The sequence below is a fragment of the Rhopilema esculentum genome, chromosome 10 (genome assembly GCF_057945365.1).
Source record: "Rhopilema esculentum isolate cy_ngs chromosome 10, ASM5794536v1, whole genome shotgun sequence".
Lineage (NCBI taxonomy): Eukaryota > Metazoa > Cnidaria > Scyphozoa > Rhizostomeae > Rhizostomatidae > Rhopilema > Rhopilema esculentum.
In genome coordinates, this window is record NC_142824.1 from 1134000 (window position 1) to 1155918 (window position 21919).

General features: G+C 36.0%; 1 protein-coding gene across 1 annotated transcript; it reads right to left on the minus strand.

Annotated features, from left to right (window-relative positions):
- Positions 1-457: 457 nt before the first annotated feature.
- On the minus strand, positions 458-20897 carry LOC135694116 (uncharacterized). Its single transcript, XM_065212807.2, has 8 exons — positions 20470-20897; positions 18583-18700; positions 17933-18347; positions 13760-14019; positions 12534-12609; positions 11619-11684; positions 11303-11366; positions 458-10480 (listed from the first exon to the last, which is right to left on the minus strand). Exons 1-7 carry the CDS (start codon positions 20736-20738, stop codon positions 11338-11340), a joined length of 1233 nt encoding a protein of 410 aa, XP_065068879.2. The 5' UTR covers positions 20739-20897; the 3' UTR covers positions 458-10480; positions 11303-11337.
- Between the last annotated feature and the right edge of the window lie 1022 nt (positions 20898-21919).

Here is a 21919-nt window from a genome sequence, read left to right on the forward strand (position 1 = left end):
CAAAAGCTGGACTTGGATGCTAAACATTGTGACGATTTTCAAGAAAAAGCTCTTGATGTTAAGGATTTGTCATGTCCTCTAAAATAATAGTTTTTTCTCTTGTCGTTTCTCACATCATCATGATAGATTTTACATGGATATATCACACATTTCTCATTGTAAAAGAGCAGTCCCATTGATACAAAAGCTTGTGTTGGGAGCTAAAAATTGGGAAGATTTGAAAAAAAAGCTCTTGATGTTAAAGAGTCGTCATGTCACTTAAAGTAGCAGTTTTTTATCTTCTCGTCTCTGACATCATCATGTCAAATGTTTAAATGGATATATTACAGTTTTGTGAATGTAAAAGAGCAGCCCCGTAGAAAAATGCTCGAGTTGGGAAGATAATGAGGAAAAGTTCTTTATGTTAAAGAGTTGTCATGTCCCCTAAACGAGCAGTTTTTTATCTTCTCGTCTCTGACATCATCATGTCAAATGTTTAAATGGATATATTACAGTTTTGTGAATGTCAAAGAGCAGCCCCGTAGAAAAACTGCTCGAGTTGGGAAGATAATGAGGAAAAGTTCTTCATGTTAAAGAGTTGTCATGTCCCCTAAACGAGCAGTTTTTTGTCTTGTCGTCTTTTATGTCATCATGTCAAATGTTTGAATGGGTATATTGCAGTTTTATTAATGTGAAAGAGCAGCCCCATAGAAAAAATGCTCGAGTTGGGAAGATAATGAGGAAAAGTGCTTGATGTTAAAGAGTCGTCATATCCCCTAAACGAGCAGTTTTTTGTCTTGTCGTCTCTTATGTCATCATGTCAAATTTTTAAATGGGTATATTGCAGTTTAATTATTGTAAAAGAGCAGCCCCGTAGCAAAAATGCTTTCGTTGGGAAGATATTGAAGAAACAGTTCTTGATGTTAAAGAGTCGTCATGTCCCCTAAAAGAGCAGTTTTTTGTCTTGTCGTCTCTTATGTCATCATTTCAAATGTTTACATGGGTATATTGCAGTTTTATTATTGTAAAAGAGCAGCCCCGTAGGAAAATTCTTAAGTTGGGAAAGAATCTAATGTCGCTGAAAGGAGCAGTTTTTTTTTCTCGTCTCTTACATCATCATGTCAAATGTTCAAATAGATATATTACAGTTTTGTCATTATAAAAGAGCAGCCCCGTAAAAAAAATGCTCGAGTTGGGGAGGTATTGAGGAAAACGTTCTTCAAGTTAAAGAGTCGTCACGTCGCTTAAAGTAGCAGTTTTTTGTCTTGTCGTCTCTGACGTCATCATGTGAAATGTTTTAATGGATATGTTACAGAAAAAGTTCTTGAATTTAAAAAGTCGTCATGTCCCTTAAAGGACTGTTTTTTGTCTTGCTGTCCCTGACGTCACCATGTGAAATGTTTTAATGGATATGTTACAGAAAAAGTTCTTGAAGTTAAAGAGTCGTCATGTCCCTTAAAGGACTGTTTTTTGTCTTGTTGTCCCTGACGTCATCATGTGAAATGATTTAATGGATATGTTACAGAAAAAGTTCTTGAAGTTAAAGAGTCGTCATGTCCCCTAAAGGAGCAGTTTTTTGTCTTCTCGTCTCTTACACCATCATGTGAAATGTCTAAATGGATATATTGCAGTTTTGTCATTATAAAAGAGCAGCCCCGTAGGAAAAATGCTCGAGTTGGGGAGGTATTGAGGAAAACGATATTTAAGTTAAAGAGTCGTCACGTCGCTTAAAGTAGCAGTTTTTTGTCTTGTTGTCCCTGACGTCACCATGTGAAATTTTTTAACGGATATGTTACAAAAAAGTTCTTGAAGTTAAAGAATCGTCATGTCTTTTAAAGGACCAGTCTTTTGTCTTCTCGTCTCTTACGCCATCATGTGAAATGTTTAAATGGATATATTACAGTTTTGTGAATGTAAAAGAGCAGCCCCGTAGAAAAAATGCTCGAGTTGGGAAGATAATGAGGAAAAGTTCTTGATGTTAAAGAGTCGTCATGTCCCCTAAACGAGCAGTTTTTTGTCTTGTCATCTCTTATGTCATCATGTCAAATTTTTAAATAGGTATATTGCAGTTTTGTGAATGTAAAAGAGCAGCCCCGTAGAAAAAATGCTGGAGTTGGGAAGATAATGAGGAAACGTTCTTGATGTTAAAGAGTCGTCATATCCCCTAAACGAGCAGTTTTTTTGTCTTGTCGTCTCTTATGTCATCATGTCAAATTTTTAAATAGGTATATTGCAGTTTTGTGAATGTAAAAGAGCAGCCCCGTAGAAAAAATGCTCGAGTTGGGAAGATAATGAGGAAAAGTTCTTGATGTTAAAGAGTCGTCATATCCCCTAAACGAGCAGTTTTTTGTCTTGTCGTCTCTTATGTCATCATGTCAAATGTTTAAATAGGTATATTGCAGTTTTGTGAATGTAAAAGAGCAGCCCCATAGAAAAAATGCTCGAGTTGGGAAGATAATGAGGAAAAGTTCTTGATGTTAAAGAGTCGTCATATCCCCTAAACGAGCAGTTTTTTGTCTTGTCGTCTCTTATGTCATCATGTCAAATGTTTAAATAGGTATATTGCAGTTTTGTGAATGTAAAAGAGCAGCCCCGTAGAAAAAATGCTCGAGTTGGGAAGATAATGAGGAAAAGTTCTTGATGTTAAAGAGTCGTCATATCCCCTAAACGAGCAGTTTTTTGTCTTGTCGTCTCTTATGTCATCATGTCAAATTTTTAAATAGGTATATTGCAGTTTTGTGAATGTAAAAGAGCAGCCCCGTAGAAAAAATACTCGAGTTGGGAAGATAATGAAGAAAAGTTCTTGATGTTAAAGAGTCGTCATATCCCCTAAACGAGCAGTTTTTTGTCTTGTCGTCTCTTATGTCATCATTTCAAATGTTTACATGGGTATATTGCAGTTTTATTATTGTAAAAGAGCAGCCCCGTAGGAAAATTCTTAAGTTGGGAAAGAATCTAATGTCGCTGAAAGGAGCAGTTTTTTTTTCTCGTCTCTTACATCATCATGTCAAATGTTCAAATAGATATATTACAGTTTTGTCATTATAAAAGAGCAGCCCCGTAAAAAAAATGCTCGAGTTGGGGAGGTATTGAGGAAAACGTTCTTCAAGTTAAAGAGTCGTCACGTCGCTTAAAGTAGCAGTTTTTTGTCTTGTCGTCTCTGACGTCATCATGTGAAATGTTTTAATGGATATGTTACAGAAAAAGTTCTTGAATTTAAAAAGTCGTCATGTCCCTTAAAGGACTGTTTTTTGTCTTGCTGTCCCTGACGTCACCATGTGAAATGTTTTAATGGATATGTTACAGAAAAAGTTCTTGAAGTTAAAGAGTCGTCATGTCCCTTAAAGGACTGTTTTTTGTCTTGTTGTCCCTGACGTCATCATGTGAAATGATTTAATGGATATGTTACAGAAAAAGTTCTTGAAGTTAAAGAGTCGTCATGTCCCCTAAAGGAGCAGTTTTTTGTCTTCTCGTCTCTTACACCATCATGTGAAATGTCTAAATGGATATATTGCAGTTTTGTCATTATAAAAGAGCAGCCCCGTAGGAAAAATGCTCGAGTTGGGGAGGTATTGAGGAAAACGATATTTAAGTTAAAGAGTCGTCACGTCGCTTAAAGTAGCAGTTTTTTGTCTTGTTGTCCCTGACGTCACCATGTGAAATTTTTTAACGGGTATGTTACAAAAAAGTTCTTGAAGTTAAAGAATCGTCATGTCTTTTAAAGGACCAGTCTTTTGTCTTCTCGTCTCTTACGCCATCATGTGAAATGTTTAAATGGATATATTACAGTTTTGTGAATGTAAAAGAGCAGCCCCGTAGAAAAAATGCTCGAGTTGGGAAGATAATGAGGAAAAGTTCTTGATGTTAAAGAGTCGTCATGTCCCCTAAACGAGCAGTTTTTTGTCTTGTCGTCTCTTATGTCATCATGTCAAATTTTTAAATAGGTATATTGCAGTTTTGTGAATGTAAAAGAGCAGCCCCGTAGAAAAAATGCTGGAGTTGGGAAGATAATGAGGAAACGTTCTTGATGTTAAAGAGTCGTCATATCCCCTAAACGAGCAGTTTTTTTGTCTTGTCGTCTCTTATGTCATCATGTCAAATTTTTAAATAGGTATATTGCAGTTTTGTGAATGTAAAAGAGCAGCCCCGTAGAAAAAATGCTCGAGTTGGGAAGATAATGAGGAAAAGTTCTTGATGTTAAAGAGTCGTCATATCCCCTAAACGAGCAGTTTTTTGTCTTGTCGTCTCTTATGTCATCATGTCAAATGTTTAAATAGGTATATTGCAGTTTTGTGAATGTAAAAGAGCAGCCCCATAGAAAAAATGCTCGAGTTGGGAAGATAATGAGGAAAAGTTCTTGATGTTAAAGAGTCGTCATATCCCCTAAACGAGCAGTTTTTTGTCTTGTCGTCTCTTATGTCATCATGTCAAATGTTTAAATAGGTATATTGCAGTTTTGTGAATGTAAAAGAGCAGCCCCGTAGAAAAAATGCTCGAGTTGGGAAGATAATGAGGAAAAGTTCTTGATGTTAAAGAGTCGTCATATCCCCTAAACGAGCAGTTTTTTGTCTTGTCGTCTCTTATGTCATCATGTCAAATTTTTAAATAGGTATATTGCAGTTTTGTGAATTTAAAAGAGCAGCCCCGTAGAAAAAATACTCGAGTTGGGAAGATAATGAAGAAAAGTTCTTGATGTTAAAGAGTCGTCATATCCCCTAAACGAGCAGTTTTTTGTCTTGTCGTCTCTTATGTCATCATGTCAAATGTTTAAATAGGTATATTGCAGTTTTGTGAATGTAAAAGAGCAGCCCCGTAGAAAAAATGCTCGAGTTGGGAAGATAATGAGGAAAAGTTCTTGATGTTAAAGAGTCGTCATGTCTCCTAAACGAGCAGTTTATTGTCTTGTCGTCTCTTATGTCATCATGTCAAATGTTTAAATAGGTATATTGCAGTTTTGTGAATGTAAAAGAGCAGCCCCGTAGAAAAAATGCTCGAGTTGGGAAGATAATGAGGAAAAGTTCTTGATGTTAAAGAGTCGTCATGTCCCCTAAACGAGCAGTTTTTTGTCTTGTCGTCTCTTATGTCATCATGTCAAATTTTTAAATGGGTATATTGCACTTTTGTGAATGTAAAAGAGCAGCCCCGTAGAAAAAATGCTGGAGTTGGGAAGATAATGAGGAAAAGTTCTTGATGTTAACGAGTCGTCATGTCTCCTAAACGAGCAGTTTTTTGTCTTGTCGTCTCTTATGTCATCATGTCAAATGTTTCAATAGGTATATTGCAGTTTTGTGAATGTAAAAGAGCAGCCCCGTAGAAAAAATACTCGAGTTGGGAAGATAATGAGGAAAAGTTCTTGATGTTAAAGAGTCGTCATATCCCCTAAACGAGCAGTTTTTTGTCTTGTCGTCTCTTATGTCATCATGTCAAATGTTTAAATAGGTATATTGCAGTTTTGTGAATGTAAAAGAGCAGCCCCATAGAAAAAATGCTGGAGTTGGGAAGATAATGAGGAAAAGTTCTTGATGTTAAAGAGTCGTCATGTCCCCTAAACGAGCAGTTTTTTGTCTTGTCGTCTCTTATGTCATCATGTCAAATGTTTGAATGGGTATATTGCAGTTTTGTGAATGTAAAAGAGCAGCCCCGTAGAAAAAATGCTGGAGTTGGGAAGATAATGAGGAAAAGTTCTTGATGTTAACGAGTCGTCATGTCCCCTAAACGAGCAGTTTTTTGTCTTGTCGTCTCTTATTTCATCATGTCAAATTTTTAAATGGGTATATTGCAGTTTTGTGAATGTAAAAGAGCAGCCCCGTAGAAAAAATGCTCGAGTTGGGAAGATAATGAGGAAAAGTTCTTGATGTTAAAGAGTCGTCATATCCCCTAAACGAGCAGTTTATTGTCTTGTCGTCTCTTATGTCATCATGTCAAATGTTTAAATGGGTATATTGCAGTTTTGTTAATGTAAAAGAGCAGCCCCATAGAAAAAATGCTCGAGTTGGGAAGATAACGAGGAAACGTTCTTGAAGTTAAAGAGTCGTCATGTCCCCTAAACGAGCAGTTTTTTGTCTTGTCGTCTCTTATGTCATCATGTCAAATGTTTAAATGGGTATATTGCAGTTTTGTTAATGTAAAAGAGCAGCCCCGTAGAAAAAATGCTGGAGTTGGGAAGATAATGAGGAAACGTTCTTGATGTTAAAGAGTCGTCATATCCCCTAAACGAGCAGTTTTTTGTCTTGTCGTCTCTTATGTCATCATGTCAAATGTTTGAATGGGTATATTGCAGTTTTGTGAATGTAAAAGAGCAGCCCCATAGAAAAAATGCTTTCGTTGGGAAGATATTGAAGAAAAAGTTCTTGATGTTAAAGAGTTGTCATGTCTTTTAAAGGAGCAGTATTTTGTCTTGTCGTCTCTTACGCCATGATGTGAAATGTTTAAATGGATATATTACAGTTTTGTAATTGTAAAAGAGCAGCACCGTAGGAAAAATGCTCGAGTTGAGAAAATATTGTCGTCGTGTCTTCTAAAATGAGCAGGATTTTGTCTTGTCGGCTCTCACGTCATGTGAGATGTTTAAATAGATATATTACAGTTTTGTCGTTGTAAATGGACAATCTTATAGGAAAAAAGGCTTAAGTTGGAAGCTGGGAAGATATTGAGGAAAAAGCTCTTGATGTTGAGTATTCGTCATGTACCCTAAAATGAGTAGTTATTTGTCTGGTGCTGTCTTACTGTAAGATGTTTTAATGGATATAACGGAGTTTCGTCATTGTAAAGGAGAAGCAACATACACAAAGATGCTCGAGGTTAGCGATAAACAAACGTAAATATTGATAAAAAAGCTTTTGTTAAGAAAGTTCGTCATCTTCGTTAAAATGAGCAATTTCTTGTCATGCTTTCACTCATGTCATCCTATAAGATGCATATTACAATTTAAAATAAGTTACGAAAAGTCACGGTCAAGTCAGTTGTAATGGTCAAGTGAAATATAAGTCACAAATGAGTCAATGGTAAAGAAATGTCTGGCTATCGTGAAAATGGCTATCTGTACATATTGTATTTGTATCTGTATGTATTGTATTTGTATCTGTACGTACTTTATCTGCTCCTGTACATATTGTATTTGTATCTTTACATATTTTATTTGTATCTGTACGGATTGTATTTGTATCTGTACGTATTGAATTTGTATCTGTACGTATTGTACTTGTATCTGTACGTATTGTATTTGTATCTGTACGTATTGTATTTGTATCTGTACGGATTGTATTTGTATCTGTACGTATTGAATTTGTATCTGTACGTATTGTACTTGTATCTGTACGTATTGTATTTGTATCTGTACGTATTGTATTTGTATCTGTACGTATTGTATTTGTATCTGTACGTATTGTACTTGTATCTGTACGTATTGTACTTGTATCTGTACGTATTGTATTTGTATCTTTACATATTGTATTTGTATCTGTACGTATTGTACTTGTATCTGTACGTATTGTATTTGTATCTGTACGTATTGTATTTGTATCTGTACGTATTGTATTTGTATCTGTACGTATTATATTTGTATCTTTACATATTGTATTTGCATCTGTACGTATTGTATTTGTATCTGTACGTATTGTATTTGTATCTGTACGTATTGTATTTGTATCTGTACATATTGTATCTGCTCCTGTACATATTGTATTTGTATCTGTACGTATTATATTTGTATCTGTACATACTGTAACTGTATTGTAATGGCTGTCTGTACAAGTATCGTGAAAATTTAAGACGTTTCATGAAAAATTTTAGTTGGTAAGGCCTATGAAAAAGGCCCGTTTTGCTTCTGTCAAGTCACGAAAGACCTTCTGATTAAAGGGTCAGATCTGCTTTTTCGGCTTTGTTTAAAAGAAACGTACAGTTGACGTCAATGTTACAGTCCGGTGAAGTATTTGTCAACTAATAAATAAATTTAGCAAGTCACAAATAAATTAATAGAAAAGTCATGTCTTGACTAAATATACAAGTATCGTGAAAATGAAAGAAGTTGCAGGCAGAATGTCAGTCAAGTAAGGCCAATGAAAAAGGCACGCCAAGTTTCTGTCAAGTCAAAAAAGACGTCCTAGTCAATATTCAAATACAATGGTCAGGTTCGTTTTTTGGTTTTGTTTCAAAGAAACGTTCAGACGATGTCAATTTAAAAGTTCTGTCTGGAATTTGTCATTTAATAACAGTATTTAGGAAGAAGTCAAAGTAATCGTCATCAAATTACTGTATTTTTTTATCTGTACGCCAAGTCAATGTCGCTGTCAAAGTCACGTTTCGGTATTGGTTATTTCAAAACTAGAGTTATAAAAAGGTCCCAGAATTTATTGGGTCTTGTTTCCACGAACAAAACCGCTTGTCTTGATCAGGGGAGCGCACAAGTCAAATCAAGCACTAGCAAATATTAGGTCAAGATATGATCATGAAACCGCACAGTCTATTGTAGGTCAAGCAGTATGTTGGTAAATAAGCAAGAATACTGTTGAGTGGTCAAGTCAAATTGAAAAAAGTCACAAATGAGTCAATGGAATTGTCATGTCTGGCTAAAATGTACAAGTACCGTCAAAATCATAGGAGTTTCAGGAAGAATGTCAGTCAAGCAAGGCCTTTGAGAAGGTCTAGTCTCCGTCCAGCCAAAAGGGCGTCCAATATTCACATACAATGGTCAGACCTGGTTTGGGTTTTCTGGAAAGATACGTTCATAGGACGTCATATTACAGTCAGATGAAGTATTTGTCAACTAATAGCTGTATTTAAGAATAAGTCAAAGTAGCTGTCACTAAGTGTTTGTCATTTGGGAACTACAAAGACCGATTTAACATCTAGCCCCTTACATAATATGCATGGGGAACGATAGCAAAGTTTATCCTTGATCAAGAAACGTAAATGTTGCTTATGGTTAAAGTAACTGTCAAATTTTGGTTTGCCAAAGTCATATTAAGTCATTAGAATAGCCATGTCTCGCTTTCTTGAAAACTTAGATATTGTTTGGGACGCCTTGTTCATTCCTAGTCGCATGGAAGTCACAAATTGGCGTTGTAAATTGTTAAGTAAGGTCAAGATTTATTCGAACTTCATTTCCTTGTAATGTCATTGTAAAATTCTTGTCTTTCACTAGTCAACGAAAAATTGAAGCTGCGGATAACTAAATATCTGGTGAACACTAAACAATGTGAAGTCTTAGAACTTTTCGAGTCGAGTCCAAGTGAGCTTGTTTTGGTCTAGATTGATCTAGGCCACTGCAAGAGTAACGTTCGTCAAGTCCGGTTCAAGTCGATGAGTTTGGATTGTAATGATGTAGTCAGGTCTGGTGATGTCTACGTACTAGCCACGCTTTGGCTTGCGCAATGCAATATGTAATGTCCAATTAAAGCGAAAGTTCTTTCTGGGTAGTGCCTATGAAACGGCGAAGAAAGAGAGAAAGTAAGTGTGATACCAATAGCAAAAGTAAACTTCCAGTGGTCATAAGGATGGTACCCAAAGCATGTCCACCTGATTTGCAAGATCATTTCATGCCACAATTTTGACAGAAAACGTAGATGGTACGTAACCAATTACCAAAGCCTTTACAGCTACCATTTGTTGATGTAACTGCTAATTTCACTGTTTGTTGATCAATGACTAGCAATTATCGGTCTGCCAAGCTGTTGTCAGTCAAACGTCGTATGATTATTCTTAAACACAATCCAAAAGCAGCATCGATACGGCCGTCATTTTTAATTCAGATGTCAATCCAGAAAATCATAAATTCTTTTGGGCAAGGTGTTTTACAAAGAGTAGAAAAGCAGAACTTTGTGTCCAACCCTACCAACCGATCCCTTTGTCTGTATCTTGCAAGACTTAACAAATATTTTCTTCTTTCAATTTGAAATAACTAGTATCATGATCACTCGTTGTGAAACAGGAGCAGAGATGAAGAGCTCGTATAATTAAGATATAACTACCCTGACTCCAAATCAAACAACTGATTTAAACACTAATATTATTCAGAAACGACGCTTGTTGCTGAGCTGTACAGAATTCTAGATCAAACAGAGATGCAACTCCAGATCCATTAGTGACTCTCTCTCTTTGTGGAAAAATATGACTCAAAATAGCCTTATCCACGACTGAAGCATGCTTGCTGAAACTGTCTCTTGAAATTTGTATACCGCAACTTAAACCAAGAGCAAAATCGTTAAACTGGTGGTCAATGGATGTTTTCTAGTCTAATTTTCGTCATCTTTGCCTGTTTTCTTGTGAAATGACAGGAAATCACTGAAAACCTTCAGAATCAACATTTAACATAATCGACATTTCGGATTATATCAAAGCACTGATATAACTGTTTATCAAGAATCTATGAAAATTTGAACTCTGGTCTGCAAACCTGATTTTAGGGTTGACTTTGATCTGCAAACCAGAGGATACTCCGGGATAAAATGCCACAATGCACCAATGCCTTTACCATGGAGATAACTGACATTGTGGTACACGCCTAAATAAAGAGGTTAAAGATAGGCGTTTTTGTAGCAGGTCATATTGTTTAAAGCATCGCATAAAGAACGTAGAAATTAATATACGAATTTTCCTTCTAAACAAAAAGGTGCCCAAGCATTCGAGCAACGATTGGCTCATCCCTCTACAAATTGGGTAGGTGAAAAACGGCCAGTCTATTAATTAAAGTTGTCATCATCATTAATTAAAATTAATTACAGCTTTAACAGATAAGGCACCTCGGCTAGCAAATTTGGCTGCTTTGTTTGAAGAAAGAGGTTGAGACCGGTGGCGCACTAAGTGCGAAAATAGCCCATAAACCAATTATTGATCATTTTGATCTGACTATTTGTTTGCTTGTTTGTTGGTAAATAGCCTTGCGTAAACAGCCGATTGTCTGCCTTTAAGTTTATTTTTGTAAGAGGACTAGAAACGCCAGCCGTGTAACAGAAAACGACGAAAAACGTTGAACTCGTGAACCTAACTTGTTTTGGAACTTGCAACGGATATAAACCTTCCTAATACAAAGCAAGTGGGAATTTTTATGAAAATTGTCATCTATTATCTTAAAGGCTCCAAGAATAGCAAACGAAATAGTTTTTTTTTCGTAAGCTTGTAGTATTGATAAAAATTCATAACTTTTGTCGACATAACTATTTTATAGCTACCCAAACCATGTCATATACACTTAAGAAAAGCATAAAATGAAGATAAACCTGAACATGAAAATAATGGCCATTCTATTATGAAGAATAGTTAATTAGACAGGACAAAATGATCTAAACGAATACATAAATCAAACAGCAACAACAAAGCGACTTACCATTACTTGTAAGTAGCCTGACGATGGCACACCAATTAAGAACTTTCCTGCAGCTCTTTGATAACTAAGAAGTTGGAAATACGGACAATGACAAACAATGACAATAAGAATGAAACAAAAGAGGAATAAATATACATCTCATACTGAAAATATACAGAAATAAGTGAAAAATGAAAACAGTATGATGACCCGTTCAAAGCCAAAAGAAAAGGGAATATTATCCTTTTTACTTATGCCTGCGGAACACGATAAACGAAAATCATGCTTTCAGCACACACAAAATGCTACTTTGAAAGTAGAAAGGAAGGATACTTACTATTCATGGTGTATTCTGTGACTAGGCTTGGTACTTTGGGATCTTCATCCAACATGGCTTGAAGGACTGAAGAAACAACAACGAGGTAAAAATGGATAAATATTTTTCAGAAAATACAATCCAAAATAGGTTTTCAGCTATGAGACGTGGTTATCATAACGGGAAATGAGTAGAAACGATTAGGGAACAAGAAGAAACAAGTAGAAACAGCTAGGAAACAAGTAATAAACAGCTAGGAAACAAGTAGAAACGACTTGGAGAAATTTCAACTGCGGCACAACTTTATTTGCTTAATGGAAATCCTGCCTTAATAGCTTTGATAATAGTGGTTAATATGGTATTTGTTTAAGATGAATTAAACTCTGAAAGCCTGAGATGAAATGCCAGCTTTGCAAGAGCAAATCTCACTGGCATTGAGATTAACATGGAACAACTACCGGGAAGGTCGAAATAAAGCAACTTATATCTCACCTAAAAATCAAGCATCCTTTTGATTTTTCCCTGGATTCAACTTTTTACGAAATTACCAGGACACCATGAGGGGCTGTGGGGTTAGGCCCCCATCCCAAACATTGTTCAAGAAGTAGATTTTCAGCCTATACAGATTACACACTGGAGTTTATTCGTTTAGTTTCTGTTGTCTTTGCTAAATAAGAGGGTGGTAGAAACAATGTAAACATTATCACTGGGTTCCCGTAACCTGATCTTAGACAACAGCCACTTCAACGAAGATGCTCATGCCCACGTGGATGGATAAGCTTGCCTCAGTTTGAAGATCTATATCATTTCTTCTTGCCGTGCATTCGAGCTTTCGACACAAACGTGCGCTAATGAAGACCAAAAAATTTCAAAGAAATCGAGACCGAGAAATCGAGAGTCTTTTAACTTTAGACATAGCTAGCTAAGTAAACTTACTGGTAGTCAACGAGCGAATCGCTTCTGGGCTAGGACCATACTCCGCTGGCACATACGGAATAGATACATCTAAAAACTAAAAGAAGAATGTTTATAAAACTCCGAAGTTTCAAACCACGCGTTTTTAGCTAAATAATTTACTATACGTGAAAATCTATAGAGCACTTCAAATAAAGACATTTTGGTTGCACTCAGTCAGCCATAAACTTGCACTTACGCACAATAACTAATAATAAAGTTACGCATTTACATTCGCTTTGTAGCGCTGCCTTTTTTATTCGCTCTGTTTTAGTTGATCACATCTGTTAAGAAAAACAAGCTGTTTTGACTATACGTTATCTGCATACATTGAGGAACTAAATAGGAGTGATGAGGAAAATTGTAATGTGAGAAAATAAATAAATTAAAAAATCGTTAGTAAAAGACCTAACAGCACTTTTACTAAAAATTTGTTGACTTAAATCGCAAAAATGTGTTTACTTTAGCTAGACAAAAGATATTGTTGCATAAAACAGATTTCGATGACCAAGCGAAGAACAAACTATTTTTTAAATTGGTTTGATGCGGAGCTACAAAACAGCTTGATAGTACTTGATTCTTTTTCCGTTCAATGTCAGTTCTAGGTTAAACTTCTTTCAGCATTTCGACCCGATTGCCATGAGGTGATTGCCCAGTATCTAGCCAATAGATGAACTTAAATTCTTATTTTTGGAGCAAAGATTATCGTGAAGATAATCAGATCGTATGCTGCTTTCTCGGCTCGAATCATATTTTGACGCCTAGCCATATCCCTGGTTTAATCAAAGTAGCATCGTAATCGAAATTTGTGATAAATGTTAGTCACGCATTGCACCTATTCAAAGCACGTACGATTCCCGTTCACAGAGCGTTTGTATCGAGAACACTATACTTACATCTACATTTTCTGCAAATTGTTGTTTGGGAGTTTTTGAAGGTCAGAGATATGCGAAAAACTCGCCATATTGGCAAGTAAATTTTCACAACAAAACATTCACCTGGGGAGTCAGTAGCAAGTAAATGCACATCAAATTTGTGGAAAAATTCAGCGACGGAACTAGAATGAAAAAAATGTCTGCAGCCCGAAAAAGGAATTTGCTTGTGCAAAAATACCTAAAACGTGACGTGGATTTCGAAAAATCACTTCTTAATGGGCTCGTTCTAAATGCAAGCTTGCGCAAAAAAGATCTACTTGCTCACACACATACCTTATTGTCACTGTTGTCTGCATTGCTTGTCACGTGAAATAGAATCCTCTGGCGACGATTCGCCTGCGAAACCTCTTGGGATTTCTGTTTTCTGCTGATGACCAGAAGCAATGATATGAAGTTATCTCTTCGCTCCCTTTCTCGGCACAACTCATCTTTCAACTTCAGTTCTTTCACCAAGCTTTCTGACAGAGTATTACGAGCTAGTCTGATTTCTCCTGCTAATGTTTGCAATTCTTCGAGCGAGAAACACTCCAGACCTGTAGGAAGACATAGTGTACTATCGTTTTCCTTTACAAATCAATAAAAAATAAATACATTGTATATCAACTTATTAAACATCACTTGCATTGGTACATCAAAAAGAACTTACAATAAATTGAAGTTCTATGCATAAGTTCTGTCCACATTCTTTTTGGTATAGAAAAATAAAGACAGAAATATAATGCTTCTTGAGGAAATGCAAACCATTAAGACTAGCAACGGGCATTCAATTTGCCTTGACAGATAATCAATGAAGCAATCAACAAGTCTCATGTAAAAACATTTTCATTGATCAAGAGATACGTTCTGGTTTCATAGTAACCATAACTTGAGAAATGCGGCCTATGGATTAAGTTAAATGTTTGTATACTGCGAACCGTCTAACTAGCACTGGTTTGCGAAAAACCAGCTACCGTGTCCTCAACTTTAACAAACAACAGAAGCGCGAAAAGAACAATTTGAACGTCAGATTAGGCGTAGAGTCAAAGCACAGCAGCTTGGTGTAAAGACTGAAATTACCTTTCTGTAAATCGTGCTGCTTTTTGGGATTACAAAACTTTGCGCTGCCAAAACATTTTCCATTGCCAGAGTTTTTCACTGCAACTGCGAGATACGTACAGCTGCAGAGCTACCTTGCAACTACAAGGGCAGTCGCACTCAACCTTGTTGTTAACTGCGCTCACGAGCAGGTCACCGCATTTACAAAACCACTCGTGCTCACAAGCGAGTCACAAACAGATCAGGTCATGGCCAAGTATGTACAGGTAGTATTCGATAAAGGAAGCCCGTTGGCCAATTTTAAAACCTGACATATTTCCAAAGAGTTTCAATATGAGCAGAACAATAGTTTTCAGGGGGTTTGAATCCTAAAAACTTCGGCAAACCTACGCATATTTTGAGTCTTCTCGGCATAATACTTATATCTTCTGGGATCCTATTATTATAACTATAATTAAGCTGATTCGTAGAGGAAGATAATGTTGGTGGTTGGTGATGCCCTTAAAAGACTGCAGACATTTTTCACACATTCTGTAACTGCAATTGTTCGAACAAATGTTCCTTTACAACGCCTTCACACCGCAACAAACTGATGATTCAATGAAAGGCATTTTTAGCTACGCGTACGGCTTTTACCTTTCAACTACTATATTGCACACCTAAACTTCACATAAAAACCCAAATAAAGAATGAATGGTGATACAAATTTTCTTTACAGTCAGTTTTGTTCAAATCTTCCCTAAATCATTAGTAATAGTAAAAATATAATTATAAATAAATTCCTTTTAAAAAGCTAGTTTCACAGAAAAACTGACTTCGAATAATTTGTGGCAAAAGACTGACTCAGCTTTCAAATATTAACCCCCTTCCCCCCGCTAGAGGTTTCCAGGTTATCATACAGCAAAGTCATATTTCTGAACAGAATCACGAGCTTCACTGAATATAGATATGTTTTCACGCATGTTTAAAGTGCGAAGTAGGATTTGTGCAAGGCATCCGCTCATGACCTAATCCTCGGCCAATCGAATGACCTCATTGCAAACAATTTCAAATTTTGCACGCATGATTACATGCTTCCCTTTAAGCCAATCGTCAAGGAAAAGACCTCTATTTGCACCATCCATGCAGATCCGGCTTCTTTGACAAGCAGGGCAGGCCTTAAGCCGCTTTGTTTGCCCCTGAAATCATATTTTTCACGCTTAAAACAAATACAAAACAGATGAGGACAGTCCCTAAAAACATCGCATGTGCGACGTGATTCCAGTACTGGAATGATTGGCTGGCATTTAGCTGAGCAACCAGCTAAAAAAATATCAGCAAATTTTCAAAAGATCAATCAAAGTAACAACGGCGCAAATCTTTCTCACAGCAATATTTTTCCTGACAACGGAGACTATAGCCCAGCCTGCAAAAAGTTCTAGTTTTTTGTAATTTTCTACTTTTCCTTGCCCCTGTAAATTCGAATTTTCCCCTTTCCCCCCAAAGCAATGTTGGATTTGCAGTTCTATCATTTCTCCTTCAAAATATGCATTCCACATTGAATTGGGGAGGGGGGAAAGTTATTTTTTAAAAGAAAGTGAAAATGTAAGCTTTCCTTGAAAAGTCTCAACCATTTTTTGTCCGGGATTGTAGTTAAATGGGACCTAAATGTGTTCTTTCACCAATTTCTTTTGTTCCATTTCAAACTTCAAGCATATTATGAAAGTTGAGCGAAAAGGAGTCTATCGAAGACTTGAATTTAAGTAAAATATGAACATTACAACAATTTAGCCTGCGAATATTGAAATAGTGAGCAGAGTGCTAAATACTGCATTTATATAGTTATTTTAAAACATCTATAACATCAGTTAAATACAAATCAGGTATCAGGGAATACTGTGTGGTAATAGAGAAAGTAGAAGAAAAGGAGATAGAGGAAGACAGAGACAGACTTTCTCGGTTGGATAGGCAAATGCTTAGATATAAGAGGCGTAGACATTATTCGATTGTCAGAAAACAGAACTTTACATCATGCTGTGAAAGCCAATGTCAGAATCTGACAAGGCAATATACGATGACGACGATAACATCAGTTAAAAGTTCAATGACAACGACGAAGTCGTTAGAGTTTTGATGTAATTTTAATGTAGCCTATTTATAATTTCAGGGTGGAGGAGTCGTTACAAAATGGGGGTAAAATTTTATAAGTTTAACCTGTAGGTTCTTACTCCATTAGGTTCTTATCCATTAGGTTCTTATCCATTAGGTTTAAGGTATTTAAGAAATATTTTATCTCCAGTTTTGAACTTTTTGGAGTGGATTCTTGTCTAAAACCGAATAGAATTCAATTTCGAAAAAGAACTAACAACAAATTATTGCTGCAACATTAGTGGAATATCAAAGCCAATAAAAGAGAGAATGATTCCTTAGCAGCTGGGAAATAAAGGGGGGTTGAAGGGCAACTAGACCTCTTCCAATGCAACATGACTAGAAAGGATTCCCTTGAAATTTGATATAAAATTTCTTTTGAAAGGCCTCCAACTCTGGGATCGAGTTTAAAATAAGCTGTCTATCCTGAATAAGCCACTCCCCCATCTCTTGCGCTGACAAAGGTTTACAACTTCTTTACAATGCTTTTTTGCCTTACAGCCTTAATGCACCCAGTACATATTTTATCCATTGCTTTGGTCAGAATATTCTTTTTCAAATAGATTTTCCCAATATATTTGACAAAACAAATGTCAAATAGGCCCCCAAAGTAGATGATGCTTTTAAGTTGCAGTCAAACGATCGGAAAATTTGATGTCATCTTATTAAAACAATATTCTTGCACCCCAAATATTTGACCAAGTGTCTCCCTCCCCCTCCCTCCCCTCCCTGCTCGCAGCTATCTAGCAGACTGTTCTAGGTTGAGGGTAAACCAAGAAAATCTCTAACTTATCCAAAACTAAAAGGAGCACTAAGCATATACTATTGCGTTTTTAGGAGCTGGTACATTCCCTCTGCTTGCAGGGTAGTGACAAAGTGCAGGGTAGTGACAGGGTAGTGCTGGTGTCGTCAAAGTCGTATTAGTAAATTTGTGTTGAGCCATTGCAATGCAATGAATACAAAAAATGGTTTCTTAAGACACCAAAACCTGGCAAGCATGATATTAAATAAAATCACATGGCTGTCTGTTAAATACAATATGTAATGTGGTGCCCATGGCTTATCAACAGTCAGAAGCAAGCCATTTCAGTCAATTTACTACACTTAACAAAGTTTTTACAAACTTTTGCTGCCTTAGACTTTTATTGATGCTAGCTGTTACAAGTTACCTTGAAATAAAAGCTACTACTAACAAGAAAAGTAAATAGAACTTATACAAGATTAATTAAATTCAAAATTATTCCTTATATTAAACAGTAGGAGCATATCAAAATAAAAAATTACCTGGCTTCCCTTGAGCAATGCTTTCTCTTCTTATTTGTTTCCATTTTTCTAAAATCCGACTATCTGAATTGCTCTCATCACTTCCATCAATGATGATGCCACTGCATGAGCTCTCAGTGCTTGTAATTGAAATGTTGTCTATTTCTTTCACCACAAGATTTTCAGCACTGTTGCTACTTAAAATATTGCTACTTTCAACAATTGAATTGCTCGATTGCCAATGTTTGCAATCATCAAGTTTGTTTGCAGGAAATGGGTTAATATTTGTTGCCTGGCTTTTATTCTGTTGTGAAACTTCAGTTCTCTGGTTACTTTTTGATCGTTTTCCATGATGTGAAAATTTGTGGAAGTTAAAACAATGAATAAAGGAGGATATTTCCAACTTTTCAGGAATAAGTCTGCATGCTTCAGAATCCTGAAAGACATCACTGTCATACTAAACCATAGCAAAATAAAAACATCTTTGATGATTTGAAAAAGTATGTGATCAATGATTTGTGATCATCATTTTTGACCATTAATAATTAAAATTCAGATCAGACAACAACAAAAACCATTATACAACAATAGTTGCAAGTAAATAGCAACATTTATTAACTGGAATCTCAACTTCTACAAATACAAATAACATAAGTGCAAACTTCACATACCTTATCTTCTAAAAATCCTTTCACTGAGTCAATAAATGAACTTTGCCAACTGGAATTGTCCAAATTCACACTTGACATGAGCTCTAAATTATTCCATGAATTGCAGTTATTCCATACCCTATAATAAAATAAAAACAACATTGTTGATTAATAAAAGGGACATTCCATGTCAAAACAGCACAGTCAAACATTCATTTTGGCACCTTTGGTTGTCATTATGATTACCACATTGCATTTATAAGAAATTTCACACTAGAGGCGGTTTTCTGATGTTTTTAACATTTTGAAAGGCCTTGTCTACAATGCTATGCATTCTTTTTTGTTTCTGTGTAGCTGGTAAATTGATAAGAATTATTGCAGACCAACTTTCTGTTGTTTGCTTATTGAATTTCAATTGCACTGCTACCTTTTATAAAGCACACACCTTATGAACTGCTTTAATTTTGGTAAAAATATGGAAATGAATTGTGGTATGTATTTGTGCATCATGTCCGCCTACTGGAGGGAGACTGAACCCATTTTGGTACCTTGCTGGTATCAGTGCTGTGGGAACGAAATTCATATTGGGGAGGGGGAACTACCCATTGTATTCCTTCTCACCTAATACACTGTTTAAAAGGAAATATACTACAGTTTGACAATCATTAGGGGGTCTGGTCCCCCCCATGCCCCCTGGTTCCAACAGGCATGGCTGGTATGATGAAAAGGAATTTAATTATTGCATATCAAATATACAGCTTTTGTCTCCAAAAGCCAAAATACTATGCTTGTTATTGAAGTAGGAAGCAAGAAATGAAGGTACACGCATTTTATCAGAAACTAAAGGTTCAATTCATTACAGACATTACAGACTGTGTGGCAACACACCAGTTGAGCAAAAGTTGTTTGGTTAAAACAACCAACATTAAATAGGAAAATCATTATGGAAGAAAACAGTGTTTTGTATCTGTGCTCATCGTGTGAAGCTTTTGCATTTTTGTATGTTTTATGAAAGGAAACAGATTATGATGGCTCTTTCTTCCATCTTATCACCATATTTCTTTGGATAAAGGAAGGAGATGCAAAAAAACAAAGGCTACTTTTACAGCCTTGATGCAGCAACTTAACAGAACAGTTAATAATGATAAATACTTATGTTACGTCCCAGTTTAGCTATTGTCCACTTATCTGGATGTTTTATGACAGGTTGGTTATTAAGAAAATAAACAAAATCCACGAGAGAGCCCTTAGAATCACATACAAAGATAGTTCTATTGAAGAAAGCAGAATTGGTTTCCATTCACCAGAAATTTAAAGTTGCTTGCTATCGAAATCTTTAAAACTCAAAGCAGTCTCAATCCTAGTTTCATGAAACAAATTTTTGTTCCAAAAGATGTACCTTACCACCTTTGAAGCTGCAGAAATTTGTTTGCACCATAACCAAAAACAACAGGGTATCGTATTGAAAGTGCATGTTTTCTTGGATCTAGGATATGGTATGCTATGCCATCTTCTATAAAAGAGTCCCAGACACTTAACAACTTTAAAAGAAAAATTCAAAGCTACGATTTTGATTGCAGTTGAAAATTGTGATAGGTAATGTAGGATTTTTATAGTTATATTCTTAAATAGTATTTTCTCATTTGTAATTTAGACTTAATTTATTATAGTATCTTGTATTCAATTTTCGGATGGCTTAAATTAGCATGTGAGCTAGCAATAAGTGCCAACCTTAAATAAATGAATTATTATTATTATCATATCCAAACAAGCAAGGAATGGCTATTTAATAGACAGAGAAGTCAGATGCTTAATTCTCCTTCTATTTATTTCTTTAACCTTTAATGTAAGGTACATAATACCATTATTCGAAGTAGACAGTCGTGAAAACATAAAATAATAGCGTACTTTGAATGTGATATTCGGCTTTCAAGGCAGGGCACGCTGGTTAATTTGCTGTTCGCTTGAATACCGGTCTCGGTACTTTCAAAAATATCCTGTAAAAGTGTTCGAGGACTAGTTGTTTCACTACATGGCTTTGCTACTGTTTCAATCCCATTATTGTCACTATCGCTCAACGCGAGTCTGTTTGACGCAAATGTTGAATCGCTGTCCTTCGAGTCGAAAGAGGCAAAGTCTGCCCATCCAAAGTCATCATCGGCCTTTACAGCCGTCATAATAGCAAGTATAAGTTATCATCGTCTTAGGATGACAAAGTAGGTTGTTTCCTTTACCCATTTCCGCATCAGAAGCAGCAGGTCCATTACGAATACATGCACTCTGTTGCCAGTTTGCTGCGATTTTCAATCTCTGCCTTCACATATTGAAAAAGTCTCGGTTTCACATACTATGGCCTCACATACATGAAATATGTTCAGTCCACCCAAACCAAACTGCAATTGCACTGCAATCTTCTTCACCTTCACCTTCACCTTCAACTTCAACTTCAACTTCAACTTCAACTTCAACTTCAACTTCAACATTTCATTATCAGTATATTTTAAATAATTACAAGTGATACGATAGTGCTAACATAAACGATTAGAAGATTCAAAAAGCATATTTTACATGAAATTGTCAGCAAGGAAAAATTGAATACTTTCGAGCTACGCGCCCTTTTCGTGTTTCTATGAAAATCCAATAAAATGCTGCAATCCTAGCCATAGTTATTGGACTGGCTGGCAAATTGTAAATTTGAAAAAATACACTCCTCACCAGTAGCGGCTCCTGCCCGGGAAAAGTGGGAGGGACAAAAGGGGACCCGGGACCACGCCCTTTGTTTCATTTAAATTTAAAAAATCTTTACACACGAATACCCTATCAGCTATAATAAAAATAAAATAAACTACTTCTATTACAATTACTTCCTTAATATATATAAAATAAAGGTGTTGCTGTTCTACCTAGGGATCGTGTTTTGTTTAGGGAATTTATTAACTTTGCAGGAATCCTTTCAAGTTTCTTTTATACATGGGAATTGTGGGGCTCATTCTGATGTTTCTTGGAATCTCATTTCATGTTTTGGCCCCAGAATGAAAGAAACTTCCCTTTGAGAATTCCAAATTTTGCCTTGGGATGTCAATATCAAGCTGATTCCTTGTCGAATACCTGGATATCTCTGATCTAGTAATAAATTTACCTTTAAGGCTGTCAGGGCAAAGACCATTCATCATTTTGTACGTCATTATGGCCCTGTCATATTTAATTAGATTCGAAACTGAGAGCCATGTACAGATCCACCCGTCCTCAAATTTAGCACTTTCAATTAATGTTTGATCTCTATCTTGAAGACGCTGAAGATGTTCAAGTTTTGTAGCGGACAGACTTCCCCATAATTCATCACCGTATATTAGATGGC

Coding starts and splice junctions, on each gene's coding strand:
- LOC135694116 (XM_065212807.2), bottom strand. CDS start 20,738: ATGACGGCTGTAAAGGCCGATGATGACTTTGGATGGGCAGACTTTGCC. Junction 18,701..20,469: donor AGCCGAATATCACATTCAAA/GTACGCTATTAT, acceptor ATTTTATTATAG/GGTATGGAATAACTGCAATT. Junction 12,610..13,759: donor CAGACAACAGTGACAATAAG/GTATGTGTGTGA, acceptor TTCTTCTTTTAG/TTTTTAGATGTATCTATTCC.